This window comes from Stenella coeruleoalba (genome assembly GCF_951394435.1).
Source record: "Stenella coeruleoalba genome assembly, chromosome: 1".
NCBI classification, from domain to species: domain Eukaryota; kingdom Metazoa; phylum Chordata; class Mammalia; order Artiodactyla; family Delphinidae; genus Stenella; species Stenella coeruleoalba.
In genome coordinates this window covers 54,782,907-54,805,743 of record NC_137169.1, presented here as the reverse complement: position 1 = coordinate 54,805,743, position 22,837 = coordinate 54,782,907, and the positions used below count along the sequence as shown (strand labels likewise).

General features: G+C 40.8%; 2 protein-coding genes across 8 annotated transcripts in view; both read right to left on the bottom strand.

The window, feature by feature from the left end:
- UBE2U (ubiquitin conjugating enzyme E2 U) overlaps positions 1 to 11,044 on the bottom strand; it is a 96,814-nt gene extending 85,770 nt beyond the window's left edge. For 5 of the 6 annotated variants that reach the window (XR_013830156.1, XM_079933930.1, XM_079933932.1 and 2 more), the window contains exons 1-3: positions 2,811 to 4,689; positions 1,218 to 1,299; positions 121 to 213 (exon numbers count right to left, since the gene is read on the bottom strand). Coding sequence is in view for 5 of the 6 variants with exons in the window: in XM_079933930.1 (XP_079790056.1) it covers positions 121 to 213; positions 1,218 to 1,299; positions 2,811 to 2,876 (241 nt within the window). In the remaining variant the exon portion in view is untranslated. Of the gene's footprint in view, positions 1 to 120; positions 214 to 1,217; positions 1,300 to 2,810; positions 4,690 to 8,933; positions 9,054 to 10,388 lie in introns of those variants that run through there. The other variant, XM_079933931.1, reaches the window with a different exon arrangement.
- Positions 11,045 to 12,145: 1,101 nt separating this feature from the next.
- The window catches only part of ROR1 (receptor tyrosine kinase like orphan receptor 1), a 409,006-nt gene continuing 398,314 nt past the window's right edge, over positions 12,146 to 22,837 (bottom strand). For both annotated transcript variants that reach the window (XM_079903186.1, XM_079903187.1), the window contains one exon: positions 12,146 to 16,648. In XM_079903186.1, the coding sequence (XP_079759312.1) occupies positions 15,221 to 16,648 (1,428 nt within the window). In that variant the 3' untranslated portion in view covers positions 12,146 to 15,220. The remainder of the gene's footprint in view (positions 16,649 to 22,837) is intronic.

Below are 22,837 nucleotides of genomic sequence, written 5' to 3'. Positions count from 1 at the left end.
AGCGTGCTTACTTTTATAATCGTAACAAAGTGATTAAAAAGAAACATTATTAAACACTAACAAAGAACAAGGTTAATGGGGACAGAACTCGTGATGATAAAAATTTCATTTGTTCCTTACCATTTGGATGAAAAGGAATTGTTCTAAATTTCACAACTGGAGGGACAAAATTATACTCCGATGTAAAATTTATTCTCAGTTGGAAGAATGATCCTGTGATACAAAAAGAAACATTTTTACTAAAGTGTCATGTTGAACTGATTAACTGTAACCTAACACTGAAGTTTATTCCTACAGTTTAGCCTCCCCAAGGTCCCTAGAGTTTTATTATATTAATAAGTAAATTGGATTATAGGATGCCTAGACTCCTCTAGATGGTGTAACAGACTCCTCACAATCTAATTCCATGTTTTCAGCCACATTCCCACTAGTCCTTTCTACCCACTGACCCTGTCCCCCTAACACCCGGCCCCTTCACTGTGTATCTCATCTTTACTGAACTCACTGCTCCAGAACCCTCTCTTGCCACCTCATGTCAGGCTGTTTACTCTGCCTGGATTTCCTTCTGATTCTAAACCTGGTGAATTCTCACACATTTTTTAGGACCCAACTCAAGGGTCACTTCCTTGGGAAGCCGTTCCTGACTCTCCAAGGCAAAATTAACTAATCACTGCCTCCTCGGTATTCCATTCAAAATCCATAATAGAACATGTTATATTTTATTGTAATTATCCACTTACATGCTTTTCTCCCCTACCTCACTAAACAAATGTATCTTGTTAATCCGCAGCTGTAAGAGTGCGTGGTCATTAAAGCTTATAGTTGCCTAGTTTGCTTGAGAATTTGATTTATGGAAATTTATGGGAAAATCATAGAGGAAAAAAATGAGACATAATTGTGGGATTTTTCTGCCAACAGGCATTTTGTTAGCTATTCTCTGACTTCATAGAAGACTGTCAGATGATATTCTCAATTGATAATGCTTTCCTGTGTGTGCTTCTTAAAATCATGATAACATTAAGATTGGGCATAAAGAAAAATTCAAACCTGAAATTTCCATCCATGTTGACAAATGGCAAAAAATTAAACCATATAATAAAAAAATAACATGTAAATACTTTAAGAATTCTAGAAAATTTATACAATGCAACCTTAAAGAAAATAGGCTAATAATACAAAGACTTTTAAAAAAGTAAATTAGTTCTGAAAGCACAAACCATGCCAAACTGTATTCTGTAGACCTTCAATATCAGCTTCCCATTGCATCATATCTTCACTTACAGGAAAGCCAGTAATACCCTTTAATTAAGAAAAATTAAAGCAGAAAAAAGATTAAATATTTATTGCAGCTTGGAAAATCAGATATTAGATTACAATGAATTCCAAAAGCTCTACGTTTTCTTTTTCTGATAATTTTTTTTTGATTTTGGGAAGGTGTTATATATCGCCTTATTACAGAGAAGATAGATTCCAGAAAAACATGCGATAGCAAATTTTAAATAAATCAGTAGTGTAGTGTGCAAATCACAAGTGGGACAGTAAGGTCAAGACTAGAATGTGTGGCCTATGTAAGACAACAGACAATTTAAGACTCAAATTCAAAATGAAAGAAATAGTTGGAAAGCTTGCATTTCTTCAAAGATTTTAAAAACCATATGGATGCTATATAAGCCATGAAGTAAGAAAATTTTCATTAAGAAAAACACAACTCTAAAATTATGCTCATATATAAAAATAAAATTTTCCTACACTTGAGGCATTATTCCAATGGAGGGACAAGAATGGATTTCATAGAATAAGGTTATTGGTTATGCTGAGGAATACACTTAAATATAGTCGATAAATACTTCTGAGCAACCACATAGTTATTAGGTATGTTAAGTGCTAGTCTGGATAACCATTACATCTCTATTACCTACATTATCTATATTTACCTAACACTTCTCCCTTCAACAGATTTTCTTTCAACAGAAAGCCACAAAATTCAGGTGGAGCAGAAACAACATCAAATGTTACTTTCATACCTCTCGAATGTTTGTTGTTGAACTCAATAATTGTTCCCGACATCTCCTGTTAAGGCAATACTTCTACGGCAGGAGTGAAAAGAGAGCAATGCCATTGAACTACACCCTATGCAGCTGTTGGTAAGCATGCTACACCCTCTTTCTATGCACGGCTTTCTATTCTTTCTAAGTACACCCTCGCCCCTTCCATTTTTAAATTCTCCATATTGTATGTGATGAAACAGCCTATGACAACCACTGAACAGCCTATGAACACTGAAACCTCATTGGTGGCATTCGGGGCAAAGCCTTGCTCTGTGTTAAAATTATAAGGGAAAGGTGCTTCTGTATTATATGTGACAGAAGTTGGCAAAAAGTGCACTAGACAGGAAGTAGTAGAAAACCCTGTGATGGAATCCTGCGGCCAAATATTTACTGACCCTTTCTGCGGCTTAGGTTTCTGGTAGGTAAAACAAAATACTACGAACTTATTTTGTAGTATTGTAATTAATGAGTGCAACCCTGGACCTACTAGTCACTTACTACCTGATGGATCCTGATATTCAGGGCTTAAATGCCCATAAATTACTCAGCATAGTGTGCTCAATATTGTTAACTATTATCATGAAGTGCAAATAGTTGTTATTATTATGAAGCAGATAATTATACTGAAATAGGTTCATTAAACAAGTCTGTAGTGGCAAAGTATGTTTAACTAAATTATGCCTTATAGAATAAACACAGATTAAACTGCTTTTAAAAATTGGTACTCCAATGAAACACACCCTCCAGGTCTCCAGTACTCACCTCATAATTGTTTTTCTTCAACTCTTGGAATTCTCTTTGCAGCAAGATGTAGGCTCTGCTGTACATGATAAGGCAGCAGAGTCTGGCACTTGTCCCCGCACTCCTAGGGTTCGCTCTGAGGCAGGTGTCTGAGGTTATGGGTCACCTTCCCGCACCTAGTTAACTGACATAAGTTACTCGCTTTCTCGACCGAGCCTCAGAACGCTGCGTGCTCCCAAGATAAGTGGCTCTAAGTTGGACATATAACAGTGACTTTTTTTCTCCTCTGACTCTTCCGAAGGAGGACTTCAGAAGGAAGACGTGAGCACTTTCTCAACTGCGGTGTGTCACTGCAGGGCCAGCCCACAGCCCATCTGAAGGCAAACCTGGATGAGCTCCTGGGACCACCCGTGCTGCTTGTGCGTGAAGTGGGCGTGAAAGGCGTAAGCGTAGGGCGGTCGTAGCCCTTTGTTGTCTCCGCTTCACAGGTGTAACTAACTGGGTGCCGGCTCGGCCGGAGGATGCCAATCGGTTGCCAAGCAACTGGACCGAGGGGGGGGTCTAGAGTGAAGGAGGTGGGAGCTTCTCCGCTCCTCATCCAATCAGCGACGTAGGACGGCCTCTGGAAACCTCCGCAGCCAATCGTCCAACCGGTTCAGTTTGAAAGGCCAATGAGAGTCGTTGTTGAGGCCCCCTCCACCCCCGCTGCCCGTGCGCCGGCGAGCTCCACCAACTTTTTGACTCTACCCAGCTGGGGTGGGGGGAAGGAGAGGGGAAGTCAGAGGATCTAGCATGTAAGTCTGTAAGTCAGAGAAGCGTTCACTCGAAGTCCTCCGAAATAATGTTTACTTTTTCTTTGAATATCAGAAACCATCAGGTAATAAGTGACCAGTAGTACAGGTCTGCACTTATTTATAATAACTTATATGGCACGTTAGCGTTCACGATATGTTCGCATACCTTATTATGTCATCGAATCCTGCAGTTACTCTGGGAGAATGCTCCACAACAGGGAACTACTTAAAATTTCTCAGATTCCCATCTCTTGCTGCAGAGTTTTGCACCTGCTGCTAGACCCTTCTGTCTAGACACTCACGACGTTCCTTCAATCCTTCCTCCCCACATTTTTCCTTCACTCATCGTTCACATTTACCTTTGCCTATGATTCCTTATGGAATCCCCTAAGACAAGATTAGGCTCCTTTCTTGTGATCCTAGAGGACCCTGTTAGTATTTATCAGGCTGTATCACAATTGCTCATGGCATTCTCCAGCCCACTGTGAGCTACTTAAAGGCTTTAATCTGACGGTGTCAACTACAGAAACTGGCATCCCTGCTCAGAGTGCTATTTTTTCTTACTATTTATTTACTAATTTTATGGAAACAGGACATGAGTTCAATTAGTTCATTCATTCCACAAATATTTATTTAGCACTTCTCATATGCCATGGAACAATAATGAAGTGACTGCCCTTTTGGCTCCATATTCAGTAAGTAAATATACAAAACTAAAACAAGTGTACAAAACAAAAATCATAATTTCAGATCACAAGTGTATATAGACAATAAAACAGTAATGTGATAGAGAGTAGGTAGTTAAGAGTTAGAAATGGTGGTCAGGGAAGGCCTTGGTCAGGAGCAGACTTTGAGGTGATACATGAAAGGTAAGGTGAGAAGGAGCCAGCTATAAGAAATGTTGAGGGCAAAGAGTTCCGGGAAGAGGAAAACACAATTGTTCTCAGTCAAGAAAAAGCTAGGCTTCAAAAGGGAACCAGGGAGGGCCTGAGAGAACATGGCGGAGATGTGATTAGGATGGAGCCCTACACGGTGAGAAGTCTGGGTTTTATTTGAATAGAAATGGGAAACATTGAATGGCTTTAAGCATGAGAGTGTCATGCTCTGCTTTACATTTACAAAGTTACTCTGGCTGCCTTGTGGAGAATGGATTGTGCAGGAGACCATTCAGAAGGTTCCCATGGTCAATTTCATGTCCAGGTAGGGTAGCTTAGACATTCCCAACAACATCTTAACTTTACTGACATTTGGCACAATAAAATGATTTGATTCTGTGTTTCATAGAACTGAATACAAAGGGTTTTTTTCTATTAAAATATCAACTAGGACCTGAGATTGAATTTTGGGGGGCTCTCCTTCGGATGCCATCAGATTTTCACTTGGGTTTATGTAGGACTGGCAATGGATGGTGAAAGTGAAGAAAGGGCTGCTTCTGTGAGAAAGTAATGGACCCAATTTGGGGATATTAACTAGGTTTCTTGATGATACTGTGGTGGCCCTGTGGTCCCTCCTTCCCCTACTCTGATAGGGGAAAACTGTGATAATAAATGCAGACTCCTTTGTTTTTTTGTGTAAAATTTTACTCTAGGAGAAATTATGTTAAAGTAAGAGAGAAAGATAAAATTAAAGCATTCTTTGTTCTGAAGTTTTAGAAATTGTTATACATATGGTACTTTAGTGCAGTGAAAATCAAGCTGGTATATTCTCCTATGACCCCTCAAATCTATTGCTAGCCTTGCCCTCTCCTTGGGACTTCAGACTAGTACACCCAGCTGCCTGGTTCTCACCAGGCTGTCTCAAGGACATTTCAAACTCAAAATATCCAAAAATAAACTCATTACCGCCCATCCTCTCAAGCAGCCTTCTATCCTGTTTGTTTTACCCAGTTTCTCAAGCTGGAAACTTGAAGTTCGCTCTGACTCCTCCTCTTCCTCATGACTTACATTTAATCACTTACCAAGACCTGCTGCTTTTCTAGCTTCTTCTCACACCTTACCACCAGTGCCCAAGCGCACAGCCTTGCGATCTCTTGCTAGAACACAGAACATCTTTATACTATATTCCCTGTCTCCACACTTTCCTGTCATAAAACTTGACAGTAATTATTTAAACTAAACATGTGATCATGTAATTCTCTGCTTAAAATACTTCAAGGAATCCCCTTCATCTCTCCAGCTTATTCTGCCTCCATCTACAGAGTTTTAAATGTGGATTGACTTCTCAGGGTGTGGGTAGGGTGGCTGAAATTGTGGACAACTTTGTATGTGTCTGTATATCTATGTGTATGTGTGTGCACATAGACTTTTTTTTTTTTTGGTAGAACAGGGGCCACGGAATTCATTCATTTTAATAATAGCCTGTGATGTAAAAAGCTTAAGAAACTATGCACTACAGTACAAAGGACTGAAAAGAGAAATGTTGCATTATATTTCTTATGGTAGGCAGAATTCTAAGATGACCTCCAAGAGCTCCACCCCCTGCATAATCCTCAGGACTGTGAATATGATAGATTTTTCTCCTGTGATTAAGTTGACTTATGTGGCATAGTTGACTTTAAGAAAGGGAGATTATCCTGGGTGAGCCTGACCTCATCTGGTGAGCCCTTAAATGGGACTGGGCTCTTCCTAAGGCGAGTAATTGAAAGCATGAGAGGGATTCCACGTGAGGGAGATCCTCTGTCGACACTTTTGAAAATGGAAGGGGCCAGGAGGCAAGGAATTTGGGCAGCCTCTAGGAGCTGAGAGTGGCTGCTGGCTGACAGCCAGCAAGAGAATCAGGGCCCCAGTCCTACAACCATAGCAACTGAATTGTGGGACAAACACATGAGCTTGGAAGAGGACCTGAACTTCAAATTAGAACATAACCTGGCCAATACTTGTGAGACCCTCAGTCATGCCATACCGAGGTCTGACCGAGAGAGTTGTGGGCTAATAAATGGTATTGTTTAAAGATATTAAGTCTGTGGTATTTTGTTATGCAGCAATAAGCTAACTTATACTACTTCTTACCCAGAGTGCACAGCTACTGACCAAGACAAGCTTTGTGGCACAAGGTCAGTCACTTACTGAGCTGGATTTACCTGATTCAGTGTGGAAAGAACTTGGGACCAGTCGATAGACATTAACATATGGCTTTAGACAGGGTTAGGGGATAACATGGGTATGGCATCCTGAAAACTGAAGTGAACCAAGGCTCATGCACAAGTTTTCATCATCCTCGGTGAGCAAGGCACCTGACAGTCTATTTTATTAAACATTTGCAAAGTTACTGAGGCCATCTCCAGCTTTAACAACCAAGAATCCCCTCCCCCTCTTTTTAAAAACAATTCTTTCCCTCAGGAGTGGAACAGATGTTTTCGTTTTACTTAAACTAAAAGACTGTTTTTCTCATCCACCAGGAATATGTACCAGTACAAAGTGTTAACCTCATTTGGATTTGAACCCCCATCCTCAAGAGCAAAAGAAGGCTGAGGATCGCCAAATGTCAGCTCAGCTGTGAGAAGCGTTTTAAATCATATTTTGACGTATGTTACACTGTTAACTAGAAAATGAAGTGCAGCACACATGCTTCTAGTAACTCTGGTTTCAAATCATATGATCCCTTCTTTGTCTTGAAGACCTTTTGATGTGTGTTCCCAATATTGAGTTTCTCTGCTTTTAATAATCTTATATTCCTTCCTCAATATAAATGTCATGAAAAATACTGAATGCTAATCTTCAAAGATCAAACAGGAAGAAAGAGGTAGGCAGCATAGTTCAGTGACTTGAATTCCTGAAATTTCTCATTTAAAAATTTTATTTTAGCTTATAAAAGTCTAGGCTCAAAGAAACGCTTGGTTCCCCTTTGTAAAGTTGAAGTTGCAGGCTCCCCCAAACTACAGAATTCTGTTAGCTGTAAAATAATTTGGTCTCTCCCTGTCAGGTACCTGAGATGCAGGGGCCCATGGATCACTATTTATACCTATATTTGTGTCTACCTAACAGAGGGGGACACAAAATCAGTACATGCTGGCTTTTACTTCACCTTCTTTGCTTTAGCTAGGGCGACCCAGAGTCCAGGTTTGCCTGGGACTGGGGGAATTCGTAGGAAAAAGGACTTTCAGGGCTAAAACTGGCATAATCCCTGGTAAACTGGCACCCCTGGCTATCCTAGCTTGGGCTTCAAGAACCTTTTTAGGGTGGGAGTTGCGTAGACAATTTGGTAACAGCTGTTTGTTTTTGGAGTTGGTGTTTAAAGGTTTGTGTCTATTTGTTTTTCATGGCAGGCTGGTGCCCAGACCTCGTAATCATAGTTCTGAAACATCATGCCCAGAATTACATCAGGAGAGGATATTAGCAATGCCTATGATGAAGGAATGCAGTGCCTGCTTGGGTACTTTATTTGCGCTGAAGTGTTTTAGGAGAATCATGTCTCCTTTCACTTTGTTCCCAACATGGGAACACCAATCACTGAGAGATAATGCATTTCATAATATCTAAGTACGACTGTGACTGTTAAGTGTGTGTGTGTGTGTGTTGGGGGCAGGGGAACTGGTTAAAGGATATAATTATTCTAGGCTTCTTTCACATGTATATCTACAAAGGCGGACCAAGCTTTTAATATACCTTTGCATAGCGCTCTCAGTTGCCCCCTGGGGAGTTCCAGAATTTCAACATGGGAGAAGCTTTGAGGTGGCAATCAGCTTGGAGGGGGTGTAAGGGATGACATATGGTTTACGGATAGCTTAGCGATGTGTCTTGAAGCTGTTTTTACTTAGTGTGTGTTTATTAGGGGTGGTTTGAAGGGAGATGATGAAACATTCATGGGTTAAGCCCACTCCCACTTCACTGGCACCAGTATGGAGTGTTCTACGTTATGGCATGTGCATGAATAATTAAGTAGGATATTTGTGCTCTAAATATTTTACCACATTAGAAAATAATGTGTCGCTTTATAAAAATTGTTTAAAACACATTGAATAATGATAGCAACATTGTCACTTTTTGAGCACCTCCTATGTGCCAGATACTTCTCATTTATTTGTATATGTTCTCATTAAATGCTTATATCAACTCTGAAAGACAGGTATTAGAGAAAACGGATAAAATTGTATATACTATGTTTTTGAGAACTTTTGTGTCAGGCAGTCTTCTCTGCAACTCATGTACGTTACTTAGCTTCAATCCTATGAAGTGGATACATTTTCAGATGAAGAAACAGCAGTTCAGTAACTTGTGTACATTCACATGGTTACCAAAAGGTGAAGGCAAGATTTAAACCCAGGCTGTCTGACATTAGAACCTTTACTCTCAACCTCTGTGCTACATTTATACCGTTTTACGGATAAGGAAGTAGAGATTGCTTTACTTACTCAAGGTCATCCGGATCACGGGCTGGAGCAGTTGAAAAGTACATGTGCCTGCGCCATTCTCCTCATCCAGGGTCCGTGAAGGGGGGGCGGGCGGTGGACATATAGTGTCAGATGCTATGTCTGAGGAATTTATAGATTTTATGGTCACTTTTATGGCACATTCTGGGGTGGTCTTGAGAACTTAGAATTTTTAAAATCTCCCCAGACCGTTGTGATAATGACCAGGTCTGGCAACTGTTGCCCTACTGTAGGGCTGGCTAATAAGTTTCATTCCTGGTGCCATTCTTGACTGATTAGTAGGTTATCTAGAGCAGCATGTTGAAACTGTTCAGGCTAACTCTGAGCTCAGCTGGGAAGAGCACCAGTGAGTGATTAGCCGCACACACAAGAGACAAGGGCGCTGGTGTCCTGGGTTTGCTATACTGACTCTATGTACTCAGGGCTTCAGCTGGGCTGGGGATTGTGTTATTGTTCCCAACTATTCACCCCCTTCCCTGGAAGAAGTTTCTGCCTCCTTGCCCCTGACTGTGACGGTGTGGCTTGCGGTGCCTCTCAGTAGGTCAAGATTCATCCATGTCCTACGGTCAGCTTTGGCCTCAGAATTTGTGTTGACCAAGAGAACGTGAGAGGTGGACGTGATATACAGCATGTCTGAGCGCGAGTTTTATGAGTGACTGTTTCAGTTCTGCCTCTTGCTCTTTCCCCTGTGCCATGAGAACGGTGTGTCCTGCAGGGACCTGGGAGCAGCTACAGCAGCTGACCCGCCTCTGCTGACTGACATGAGTGAGAAATGAACATTGGCTCCTACAAGGCAAGCTGCTGAGATTTTGCAGTTATTATTGCAGCCAGGCTGACTAATACACTCCATTTCCAGAGTGAACTCTGGAAGTACAATTCAGTCCTAAACTGTCATTTGCCTTAATATTAGTTTTAGTCTTATCAGGTTGACTCTTAGTAAACTACCTAGATCATGCCATTGGGGAGTTGCAACTCCTTTCAAGAGATTCTAAGGGGCAGAGACTCAAAAGAAACCTTTCAGGGAACTGTGTTAGGATGGACCCCAATGATAACTGGAGTTACATCCCTAACGCCCAAGGGCTGCAATGGCTGAGGAGCACGTGTCATAGAATGGAGCCTGATCTCCACCTATTTCTGTTGCAAATTACATGTGCCTCTACGGCCATGGAGAGCTTGAGCATTAATCTATGTCTTTGTGCAGCCAGTTCTGTAGTTTCGTGTGTGTCTTTGAATTTACATTCAAGAACATAGGTCCATGAAGCTTGACCTTTAGAACCACTTTCCTGCAAATTGAATATCCCCTTATTTCAGCATGTTGAGCTCTTGAGATATTGACCTTTTAACAAGTGTAAGTACATGTAAGTACAGTAATGCCCTATCTGATCTTAGGAGTCGTTCTCCTAATTTAACCATTTTGGGATAAGAACAGCTACTAACCTGGTCACTTGGGTGAGGATCAGTGTCATGTCCGCCTGGTCAGCAAATGTCATAGTCCTCGTGTGAATAACCAATTCATAGGTGCCTAGGATCCAAGTAGTCATAAATAGGTAAGCAGACCTTCTTCTCCCTGTACGGCTCTGTCTTGAAGCGTTCCCAGCCTAATTTCCCAGAGGATTATGCTGACCTTGGGTGCTTTGATGGTTTGTAAGGCTCTCCTTCCTCTGAGTTACCAGCTTCCTAACACTCTTGGCATTTATGGTAACAAACTTCAGGTGCAGGCATCTTGTAGCAGCAAAACTTTTCCTCTTATGTGTGTGCTCCCTCGTTCCTTCTGCTCCTCTAATATAGCGTTTCCTCCTTAGCGTTTGAACTCTTGGTTGAAAAAAATGCTCTATAAATGAAGAGTCTGAGCTTCACCTCTCGTACCTCCCCCAGAGCTTTCCGCCCTCCAGAGGCAGAGGGGAGCACAGCGGAGCAGAGGAGTACTCAAGGCCAGCCAGTGGGGACTGACAGACTGCAGCTGGCAAAGGAACACAGTGGGACCAGCCACAGGTGACTGCATGCAGCCAACTGGGTCAGGTTGTCACAGGAAGCTCAGGGGAGGCGGGCAGCCTCTGCAGCTGCTTCTGCTTGCTGTTTACTGGGAGCTGGGCCTTCCCCCCTCCCAAGAAGGACTAGCCTATCCTTGACCTCAAGTTGCAAAGCAGAGGAGAGTTCCTTTAGTTGTGTTAATCAGCAATGCAAGGAGTCAAAAAAAAAAAAAAGGTACACTAAGAGACCAACTCTTTTGTGCTTGTCCATATGAAAGAAAAAGCTTTTGGTCACCTTCCAACAATGTGGTCTTGAGTGAACTAGACAAGGAGTATATTCTTGGCAAATCTAGGTGCTGTTACTTTTCTATCCAAGTGAACAACTACAGAAAATATAACCAATTGCCAAATGGTTAATGCAAAAGTTTTTAGTGTTGAATTTTTGATGAAGTAAAACCTGACTACCTTTAAGGGGACTAAAGTGGCTGAAATGTTCTTAAATGTTTATATACACATTGCTAAGGATGTAAATGACCATCCTCCCACCTTCCACTCCCAGGCCTTTAGGCTGGCCTGTAATTCTCACTTATTGCTGGATCCCACCCCAGAATTTCTGATTCAGTACTTTGAAGTGAGGCCTGAGAATCTGCATGTCTAACAAGTTCCAAATCTGCTGGTCTGGGGACCACACTTTGAGAACCCCTGAGATAGGTAACCGTCTTTGAAGGTGTGTAGATAAAGAGCCCATCTTTAATCAGTATTGAGTGGTGTGTAGGAGGTATTATCCGAGGTGGTGCTGTGAGCCTGCAGATGTTGGTGATTAAGGAATTAAGGGTAAGGTCCCAATCACAGAGTTGAGTTAGGGATGATGGGAGGGGAAGAGCCTGGAGACATAAGAAGGAAATGGGAGTGAAGGGCAGATTGAGGAATTCAAGTGAGAGGGAGAAACCCAGCCTGACACCGATCTCACTGCCATGTGAAGTGATTGCTTTATTGAGTTTGATCGCTGAGGCGGTGACAAGAGCTGTACCTAAAACAGATGGATAAGGCCCTGAAGGTTTTATTGTATCCCCTTCTGTATTAAATAGCAGAAATGGACAAGTTCTTTGAACTTTCATAATGATACTCATTTTCCTTGACAGTGTGTATTAATCGCCAGATGGGGAGCTCTTTCTTTTGGGCAAATAAGGTCATAAAGATAAGCTGTGACAATTAAATGGCCACATTTCTTTTATTTTATCAATATGGTTGGAGTCTAAGTTGAATATAAGATGTACACAGCTTTTTCTTCTTCAGAATTCTAAGATGATTTTTGATGTCTAAGTTCACATGGAAACATCAAGGCAGAAAAAGATGCAACTTTAAAAACCAATTTTCACATTACATTTGATTGTTAAGTAATTATTCAATATATTATTTTGATTTTAAAAATTAGAATCTTGCCATATATAGGTGGGTGATATATGGTCATAAAGTCATTGGGATTCTGCCTTCCACCTATGGTCACTAGCAAAAGAATGTCCAAGTCTATTTTAAAAGCTTACTTAAAAATAATCATTTCAATGAAATAGCAGTAAATACGAATTATGATTCCTCTTTCTATGAAATGTCAAACATTAGGAGAGATAATATTAAAGTTCCCAAATACCTCCATGATAGCAATATTCAGGAAATAATATTTTATGGTAAACATTTTTAATAAACAGCAGCATAAAATAATCAGTGTTTAATATCATCTCTGGTGTGTGAAATACAAATGCATATATCCTCAGTATAAAATAAGCTTCTTGTCATTACAATTCCATGCTTGTCTATTTGAAATGCCCATAATAACAAATCAAACATTAAGTAATACAGTGATTAAATGCATGCAGTGAAAATAAGGAAAGATATGATAGGGCGAGATATCTGAATACTGCCATTATATATTTGAAGAAAATCTATACCGAGTTAAAAACAAACAAAGGAAACAAGGAACCAGACCAGCTATAAAAATGCAGAGATATATTTCACTTCTGTGATACAAACCATAAACATAGTTTTGTGCAAAAAAGAGAAAAGATCTGAAAATAAAGTCATCTTACAAAACATTGTCCACAAAGCAAAAGATATTTTTCAGTCTGTGAAAAAAATACTATTTTAATACAAAAGGGACTGTGTTATGTAGTATCACAGTGCTATTATAAAATACATTATTACAAGTGGTTTTGAAATTTAGTTCGCTCACCTTAATGACTTCAGTAATTATAAAATGTTTAAAATAAATGTTATAGTTCTTTATAAAAAACTAATTTGAATTTATTTTTTACCCATAGTAATGTTTTTCCAGAGTAGATATCTTACTGGCTCATGGAATGCTACTTTCCCTTTAAGGGACTCCTAGAAAAACTCAGGTTCACTGAAATTGTGTTTACTTAAAATAATAAATATTCTTGGAAAACAATTGATTGTCGTATGATATACAAAACTGTGGTTTGAATCTTCATCATTAAACAGTTGCATAGCAACAAAAGGATACAAATATTCTCCTCTACCTAAAGTTAAGAAATGTAACTTCTGAATCAGCTTATTTATGCCATAAAAATATGTCTTAATTTATTTCTGAATAAATCTGAATATAGCCAATTCTTTGTGTTCACAGTACCTATAAGTCCACATTTGTTGTCTGAAGATTCAGTGTTTGGGAAAAATTGCAACACATTTTGGTAAACATATTTCTTTGATTTCTCATCCTAATTGAATTTTTTGTTTTACAAAATTGAAATGTCAACGTGCTTCTAAGTCTCTTACACCCTCCTCATCAAATATCATTTCCAGGAATTACTTTATATCCTGTAAGTCTCTTTATAAGTCTCTTCAGCTGTAAAATAAAAAAATGAGACTTTGAGACATTGCTCTTAGAATAAATGAGTTATTCTTTTAACAGGAGAAAAATCAATCATAACATTCCTTTCTATATAGAACTTGAAACCCATAAGAATTCTAAACTTGGCAGAAGATGGCTAGCAGGTAAGGCATGAGGTGCACATTTGATACCTTCCTTCCTCTAACTAAGGCAAAAATGATCACGTTGCTTCTAGTTACCAGCTTAAAAATTTCAGTTCATGGTTATCTTTGAAGTGAGAACTCAGTACTTGTTTTTTTAAAAATACTGTAACATTTTGCAAATAGAATTCACAGTCTTTGGATTCCAACTAACACTATGAATACATTGTCATAACTCTTGGTGCTAGAATAAAATCTGTGAACATTTCCAGATCAGAAAAAAAAAAAAAGTGAGAGAAACTTTAAATTAACTAGATACTGGTGTCAGAGGGTTTCCTCCTTCCCCAGAGTCCACTGATCATATGCACCCCCATACCTTAGACAGCTCATAAGCAGGAGGATGCAAGCATGGATGGGCTGGTCTGTAGCCACACCCCTATTCTTCAATGTTATTGGTCCAGGGAAGCTCCTGTGAGGCTGTCCCCATGGGAACCCTTGTTCCTTTCCCATGGATGCTGATCGAGGCCAAGGGGCCATTTTCCTGACTGTGCTGCCTTTGGTGCCTCATTTCTAATGCAACACAGTGAACTATCAACCAGCGGTCAATTTCAGCATCCACATCTAACCTTATGATCTGATGCCCTATGTTATTTCAAGGGCTTGTGTAAACACACTGTGGAAAAAGCCTTCATGATCAACAGAGGAGACTCACAAAGAGGCACACTTTTCACGTTCCCAAAGAAGCCCCACCGTGCAGAAGGCTTCAGGGAAACTTACACTTATGGCTCGTTTCCATCTGGGATTTTAAATCTGGCCTAAAGTTTCCTCACTGATTCTGAACATCACTTCCATACAAACATGCATAGAGTCTAAATTGAATCAACATAATTCCTGAACATCTGTCCTGAAGAAAAGACAGCAGGTAGACAAATGCTATGGTATATACATTTTGGGGAGAGAACAGTCATGGCAGCCAAAGGTGAATACACAAAGCACCGTTTGACTTTCCTTTTTGGTTTGATACTTAGTCATAAGGTTCGTTTCCTCTTCACTGGTTTGCAGTTTTCAGTACTTGAAACCAGATGTACCAATCCCAGTGGCATGGCCTACACCCTGATGGAGTGTTAATCCCACAATGTTTTTTTTCTGGCTGGTGTTTGCCCTGGTTGGTAAGACACAGTTAAACTTCACAGAAGATACTTGTTGCAATGTCTGCTAAATGAGAACCTTACTTTAATAAAAACATTTGAATATAAATCTTTTCTACGACTTTCTAGTTTTTCCTGTATACCACATTTACAAAAGTTGTGCATTTTACAGTTCTGCAGAAATCATAGATTCGGTGTGTCCATGAATGTTGGAGTCTCCTAGCAAAGATGGTTGCTTTGAGTCTATTTTGTAGGGTTTTTGAGACTTGTTGCCAAAAACGGTGATACCCATTCCACCGGGATGATTTGGAATCGACATGTGTGGTAGTAAGGGAATATTTGCTTCCTGATTTGATCCTGATGAAGGTAGGCTGGTCACATGACCAGTGCTAGTCGACCCACTGGCACTGCTCGGGGACCGACTCTTGGGAGGTGGGCAGTGCTGAATCACTCTGGGAGGACCTGCTGGCTGATAGTGGGCAGCTGGAAATGCTGCATATCCGGGAGGTATTGGGTATCCATTGATGGGGATGAATCGCTGGTTCTGAGGTATTGGTGGGCTGATGAAACCAGCAATCTGGCCCTGTGGTGTAATACCCTGGCTCGGGAACATGTAATTGGGATATCTGGGGTTACTGAGATTACTCACTGGGCTGGCACTAAGGGAGGTTGTCTGCGTGGTGGCATTTCCGCCGGAAGGAGTAGTAGAGCTGGTATGACTTGAGAGTCCCTCCCAGGACCGAAGCCGGACGTGAATATCTTTAAATCTTGGTCTCCTGGAAGGAATCTCATTCCAACACTCTGTCATGAGGCTGTACATTCTTGGGGGGCAGTCTTCGGAGCATGGTAACAGCTGTCGTTTTCTCACCATTTCGATCACTTCCTGGTTACTAAATCCATAATATGGCTGGAGTCCAAAACTGAATATCTCCCACAAGACAACCCCGAAAGACCAGATATCTGAATCAGAAGAGAATTTGCCATACATGATGGCTTCAGGGGGCATCCAGCGAATAGGCAGCAAAGACTTACTCTGCACCCTGTAGTAATCAGCGGAGTATATTTCTCTGGAAAGCCCAAGGTCTGAAATCTTTACGTGAAGTTGCTCTCCGATTAAAATATTGCGAGCTGCAAGGTCCTTATGGACAAAGAAGTGACTAGACAGGTATTCCATGCCGGCTGCAATCTGAATTGCAATGTGTAGAAAATCTCCATGATCCAGGCTGGATTTTACAGTCCCATCTTCATCACTGCTACAGCCAACATCTGAATGTGGGGACCGCATGATGAGGAACTCGTGGAGATCCCCCTGATTCATATACTCAAAAAGCATACACACAGGTTGTTCCTGAGTGACAGCCCCTAGAAGGCAGACAATATTGGGGTGGTGTAGTTCGGCCATCAGGGAGGCTTCCTGTTGAAATTCTGTCCATTGCTGGGGGTTGTTATAGTCTTTCAAGGTCTTTATAGCAACTAACTGAGCATGGTCCATGCCTGGGAGATAGAGATGGCCCTTATAGATCTTTCCAAAGGCACATTCACCCAATTCTTCCATAAAACGTACAGCAGAAAGAGGCAGCTCTTTAGCCTTGCTCTGTAGGAAAGAAAGGCAAAGTGTGGTTTAAAACATTTTCTAAGGCAAGACATCCTGGCATCTGAAAGGAGGGGTGAGGCATATGGAGAAAGGTTCTGTACATCAAATTAATTACGACATTGTACATCTAGAAGTCTTTAGAATTGTTGGCTGCAACTTAGGCATAGGCAGAGTTTTGTCCACCGCTCCCCTATCCCTCCATGCATACCCCCTGCTCCAACAATGGTTTCCTGCTGTTACCTAGAATCTTGCTACTCAAAGAGTGGTCTTGGGAAGAGCAACATTGAAGCTCACTACAAATGCAGACTCTTGGACCCACCTCGGACCTACTGAATCACGATGTGCATTTAACAAGACCCCAGGTGATTCTGGTGAATGTTAGAGTGTGAGAAGCACTGCTGCTGAGGATACAGCCTTAATCCTTAGCCTGGGACCTAAGAGTATTTGTGACCTGGTCTTACCCTTGCTACGCCTCCACATGATGGCATCACTTAGGCTGAATAGGTCTCCTCATTGTCCACATGCAAATGGCATGCATGTTCTTGCCTAATACCTTTGTTCTTCCAATGCTCTCCTATTTCTAAGGTATATATTGAGCTAAAAGCCAGAGAAACCAAAACAAAAGGCTGTTCTGAGGTGCTCATAGTAGAGGTGGGGAGGTTTGGAATGTGCTTCTCTCTACCTATCGAATCCTTGCTATGAAACTCTCCCTGACCACTCTGTTCTTTGCCTCCTGTGGAATCCCTCTGGCTTTACCGTCTGAATGCCACTATGTGCAGGATGCAGTGAGGTGACTGGCTACACGCTGACCTCCACAGCCACAGTTCAAATTGGAATCCTGCCCTCTCCACTTACCGGCCGTGTGACCCTGGGTACAATATTTAACCACTCTGTGCTTCAATCCCCTCATCTATAAAATGGGATGATAATCGTACTTATCTCATAGGGTTCTTGTGAACTTTTAGTAAGTTAACATTTGTCAAGTGTTCAGCATGATGTCTGGCACATGGTAAGGGCTATTGAACTTTTAGCTATTATTACCTTGCTATTGCTGCTCTTTTTACGAATACACTTTGTCCTCTCAATCACACTTCAAGTTTTTTTTTTTTTTTTTTTGGCTGCACCGTGTGGCATGCGGTATCTTAGTTCCCCGACCAGGGATTGAACCCATGCCCCCTGCATTGGGAGCACAAAGTCTTAACCACTGGACTTCCAGGAAGTCCCCCAGATTTCAGTTTTTTGAAGGGAGCTATTGCCTTTCGAACCAACCGATTATCTCTATGGCTTTACAAGTGGGTTATTTACTGATTGACCTGAAAACAGACAGGAGAAAGCATCTAGCTCACAATGAAAATAAATATTAAATTGTGACATTTGATCTTGACAGTAAACATCTATTATGTCATGTGTTTTTACTATTTTTGAAATTCACCTCTGATCTATCCTGACATTTAATCTAATTTGTTAGGGAAAAAGTCATAAAAGCAATGCATTTGTACCTAAACTGATTTTTTAAATAATCCCTTGAAATGCACTTTAAATCCTTATTTTTTTAGAAAAAAGTACTGCTGTGAGTATCCCAATTGAAGCTGATAATTTTGCAAATACATATGGAATTCAGAGCTCTCTGTACACAGTTTAAATCAACAGTTTAGAAAATTAACTAAAAATTTTCTCTAACCCAAACTCTACTAATCTAGAATTCATGATGATTAGCTCTGTTCTAGGCTAATTTTTGTGAGGCAAAATGCCCATTAACCTAATTATAAGTGTAAATAAACTTGCAGCAAAATACCCACTTAAGAGGACAAAATAGAACTGAGAATTTTGAAACATTAATTCCTCCATGCAAATAATATTTCTTATCATCTATAGGTCTCACTAATTTGTTAAAGCAGATTTTATGGGGTTTGTATTTATAAATGTCTTACAGTAAAGTTACTTCTGCTGAAAGTAATGGCAACTTCTTGCTTTAAACATTTAGGCAATTGAAGCTTATTAATACAGTCCTATTAATTATAGTATTGTTTGTAACATTAGAAATAACCTAAATGTCTACTTAGTGGAAACTGATTAAATTAATTGTGAGGGAGCTAGTAAAAACAATGTTATACATTTGTAAGAATATTATACAGTTGTAAGAACAAATGAGGACACTTTCTATGTACTGATATCCAAAATCCTACTACTAAGTTAAAAATAAAAAGCAAAAGAACAGTTAATGCTGTATGCTGCTTTTGTGTGAAAGAGGAGGAGAAAAAGAATGAATATATTCATATTTCTGCCCATAGGCATAAAGAAACTCTGAAAGGATACTCAAGAAACAGCAGTGGTTATTGGGAGGATATGGAGGTGGGAACTGGGGGGAGGGGGCAGAGGTGGGAGATTTTTCACTTTATGCTTTTTTATACTTTTTTGTTTTTGTTTTTGCGGTACGCGGGCCTCTCGCCGTTGTGGCCTCTCCCGTTGCGGAGCACAGGCTCCGGACGCGCAGGCTCAGCGGCCATGGCTCACGGGCCCAGCCGCTCTGCGGCATGTGGGATCTTCCTGGACCGTGGCACAAACCCGTGTCCCCTGCATCGGCAGGCGGACTCTCAACCACTGCGCCACCAGGGAAGCACTGCTTTTTTATACTTTTGAATTTATGAACCAGGTGAATATAGTATCAATTCAAAAAAAATGAATAATTTAAAAACATATGACCCATCTTTCTATCTGACTGAATCCAGGAAATTTATTCTGCAATCACAATTCCTTCACTGTTTTTCCTTTTGCTTCTAAGGTCAGGATTCTGTGGTTGCTATGGAGTTCCTTTGGGAGAACAGAATGTAGGTGATGGGAAGAGTAACCACGCCTACTTTGTAACTCTTGCAGCCCTCAGATTGATTGTACTTTCGTGGCCAGAGTAATCCAAAGTGAATTTTTCCCACATGACATTACGACAGGGATTTCCATCAGAACTTTACCTAATGATGTAAATGAATCCAATTTATGTGAAAGTGCCTTGAATGGCATGGTAGGTATTACTTACCTTTTTTTTAAATTTATTTTTTATTATTTTTTAATTTTTTTGTGGTACGTGGGCCTCTCACTGTTGTGGCCTCTTCCGTTGCGGAGCGCAGGCTCCAGACGCACAGGCCCAGTGGCTATGGCTCACGGGCCCAGCCGCTCTGCGGCATGTGGGATCTTCCCAGACCGGGGCACGAACCCGTGTCCCCTGCATCAGCAGGCGGACTCTCAACCACTGCGCCACCAGGGAAGCCCTTACTTTTTTATTTAAACAGGATCCCCCATGCTTTTGGTGATAGAGAAGGGTATGGGACTGAGTAATAAACTACTTTTGAGGGAAAGTGGGAATGAGGAACTAAACCCAAGGAATATTAGACTGATCTAATGAGGCGTTAGGACTCTTCCCCCTTCCCCTGCTGAAGCTTAACCCATAGGCAGTGTGGGGTAATTCAAACCATGTAACCTTTGGACTCATACAAATCTGAATTTGCATCTTGGACCTGCCGCTTTCTATTATTAATAGTTAATATTTATATAGCACTTACTATGCGCCAGACACTGTTCTGAGCACTTGACAAATATTAACTCATTTACTATAACAACCCCGTGGGATAAGTCCTATATATTAGGTGGCTGACCTTGGGTGAGTTTCCTAACTTTTCTGAACCTCTATTTCCATATCTATAAAATAATATAATATCTAGCTTCCATAATTACAGTAGGGATTAAATGCAACAATGTATGAAAGTAATTTCCACCTAATAAGTGCTCTTTAAATCAATTTTATTATCCTTCTTAGGGAAGTAATCCAGAAAGTGGAGTCAATGCAAATGATTTAGATCCATTTCAGCCTTAAATAGCTCTAGATAGTCATCTATAATTCTATGTTTAAAAAACGAATGTTTAAATTTCTTCTTGTTAATCTTTCTCTGTTCTCCTGTAGTTGCTGGTTTTTAAAAAAATTCTTTGAAAATGACAGAGACTCTGTTTTGGAACCCGAGGGCGGGTAAGAATTTGAGTGGCCTGTGGTCTGCTCTCTGAGGACTCTGGAAAATGCAGATGGAGGTGGAGGGAGCAAAGACCCACGTGGAAGAGTGGATGGTGGCAGATGGGAAAGGAAGCAAGCAGGCCAAACTGGTGGGGACTGGAAGAGAAGAGGAGGTGGATGGGACCTTGGCGCTGGCCTGACACATGGCCCCTGGGGCTTCACGGCTAAGAAAGCCGGCTGCATTCCCATACACTGAGGTAAGAAAATTAGTTCTCTGGTATTCACCTTTGGAAGAAGAACTCTTACTCTTGCCATTTTACAGATGGAGAAAGAGGCTTAGAAAAGTATCAAGAATTTTTAGGAGAGCCAATATTGCTGCCCTTGTGTGTACAAGGCCTTCTGTTTGAAACCAGAGAAGCTGGCTGGCCGGCAACCCCAGTTGGACACAGCATGTCTCTGGAGGCCCGGCCTGGGGCCTGACACCTTGCAGGGCTGTGAGGTCAGCCTTCAGTGTGTGGTCACTCTGTGGAATGATAATTGTTCTTCTTTCTCTCTGTTCAGACACATGAAAAAGTATGTTTTGACCCAAAGTGTGTCTTGTCATAGCTCACCAATACCTGGTGGGCCAGACGGCATAGAGTCCCAAATCATCTCCAGCCGACAGAAGGAAGGAATAGTTCATCAGAGCTAGTCAGAACCAAATTTGGGGATTTGCTTTGGAAAAAAAGCACGGAAAGTAACCAAAACGACCAATTTCACAAAACCTTTCCTCGGAACACCTGTGCATCAGCCAGCGTAGAAATACCCAGGAAAAAACTGCTCGGAGCTTGGTTTCAGAGGAACAATTTACACAGTGATTTGCAGTTTTTAAATGCTCAAGTTATTTGGTACAAATGAGTCTTAACTATAGACTCATTTTCAAATTTTACATAAATCCTGACCTAGTTAAAAAATCATAAAAACCCTTAAAGAAGCAGTCAGTAGACTGTATGGTGACGGCAGGAAATTAGCTGTATTGTTGAGGAACAGATGGTTTACATTATACAGACCCTTTAGGCTAAACTTGTTTAGGTCTGGCATATTGTAAATTATATTTTGGTAATGAAAGTGAAATGACCTCTGCTTGACCTCAAGTGGGGTTTGTCTGCTTGAACCAATGTAGTGGAAAACTATGAAAGAAAATGAAGTCATAAAGTTTTGGCAGTTCAATTTTGGCTCATTTCAAGTTAAGGGGTTATAAATCTGTTTAGTTTTTGTTTGACAAGTATTTGTCATACAGGGATGTACAAAATGTAAAGAAGTGTAAAATACACATGAGGCACGATGCCAAAGTAAACCAAGTACAAAGGAAAACTGGAATGAATAGGGTCCTGGGCTCCTATCTCTTTATCACTCCCTCCATTAGTTGAATGACAAGATGGGCTCCGTTTATTATATGCTGTAAGGCAATTAAGTACCTTAAAACTGAAACAGGCTTTCAGTTTAAATGTTAACATTTTTACTTCTCAAAGTAAACACACATCTGCCTCAGTGCGGTTTAAAAAATTATATAATTTTTTCGGGGCGGAGAAAAAGCAAAGTTGATGTAGAAGTTGATACATTATTCTAAAATCCAATTGTGCTTCTTCCCCTAGAAGTTTTTGAAGAACAACTGTATTCAGGTTTAAATGAGCTCTTCACTGGAGGAAAATGAAGGGAGAATATTTTAGATGTGAGTCCTTAGATGTGAGTCGCTGTGAGTATTGCAGTCCTGTCTAAACAGCTGCTAGAGAGGCCAGGCGGATGTTGGTGGCTTCTCTCACCTGAGTGATGAATACTAAGTGGGGACATGTGCCCCTTTTAGATCCATTAACTTTAGGTATGAAAGCAATGAACCATGGGTAGTTTTTAAAAATTGTAATTATGTAGATGGCAGATGGATAAGGCGGACAGACTCCGTGACTTTATGTCTTTCCACCTCTGGGAAGTTACACCTTAGGTGATGATACACTTGAAATGACTCCTCTGGAGGACACTGCTTGCGACTAAGCTGCCATTTCCTGCTCACTTTTCCTAAGTGACTACCACAGGAAATGAGATGAGTATTCTGTGATGGCCATCAACATCGGCGTGCAGCACAGATCCCGCTCTGTGACTTTTCACCTCTAACCTGAACAGGGCATGACTGATGGCTCTACTTTTGAGTCCAATTT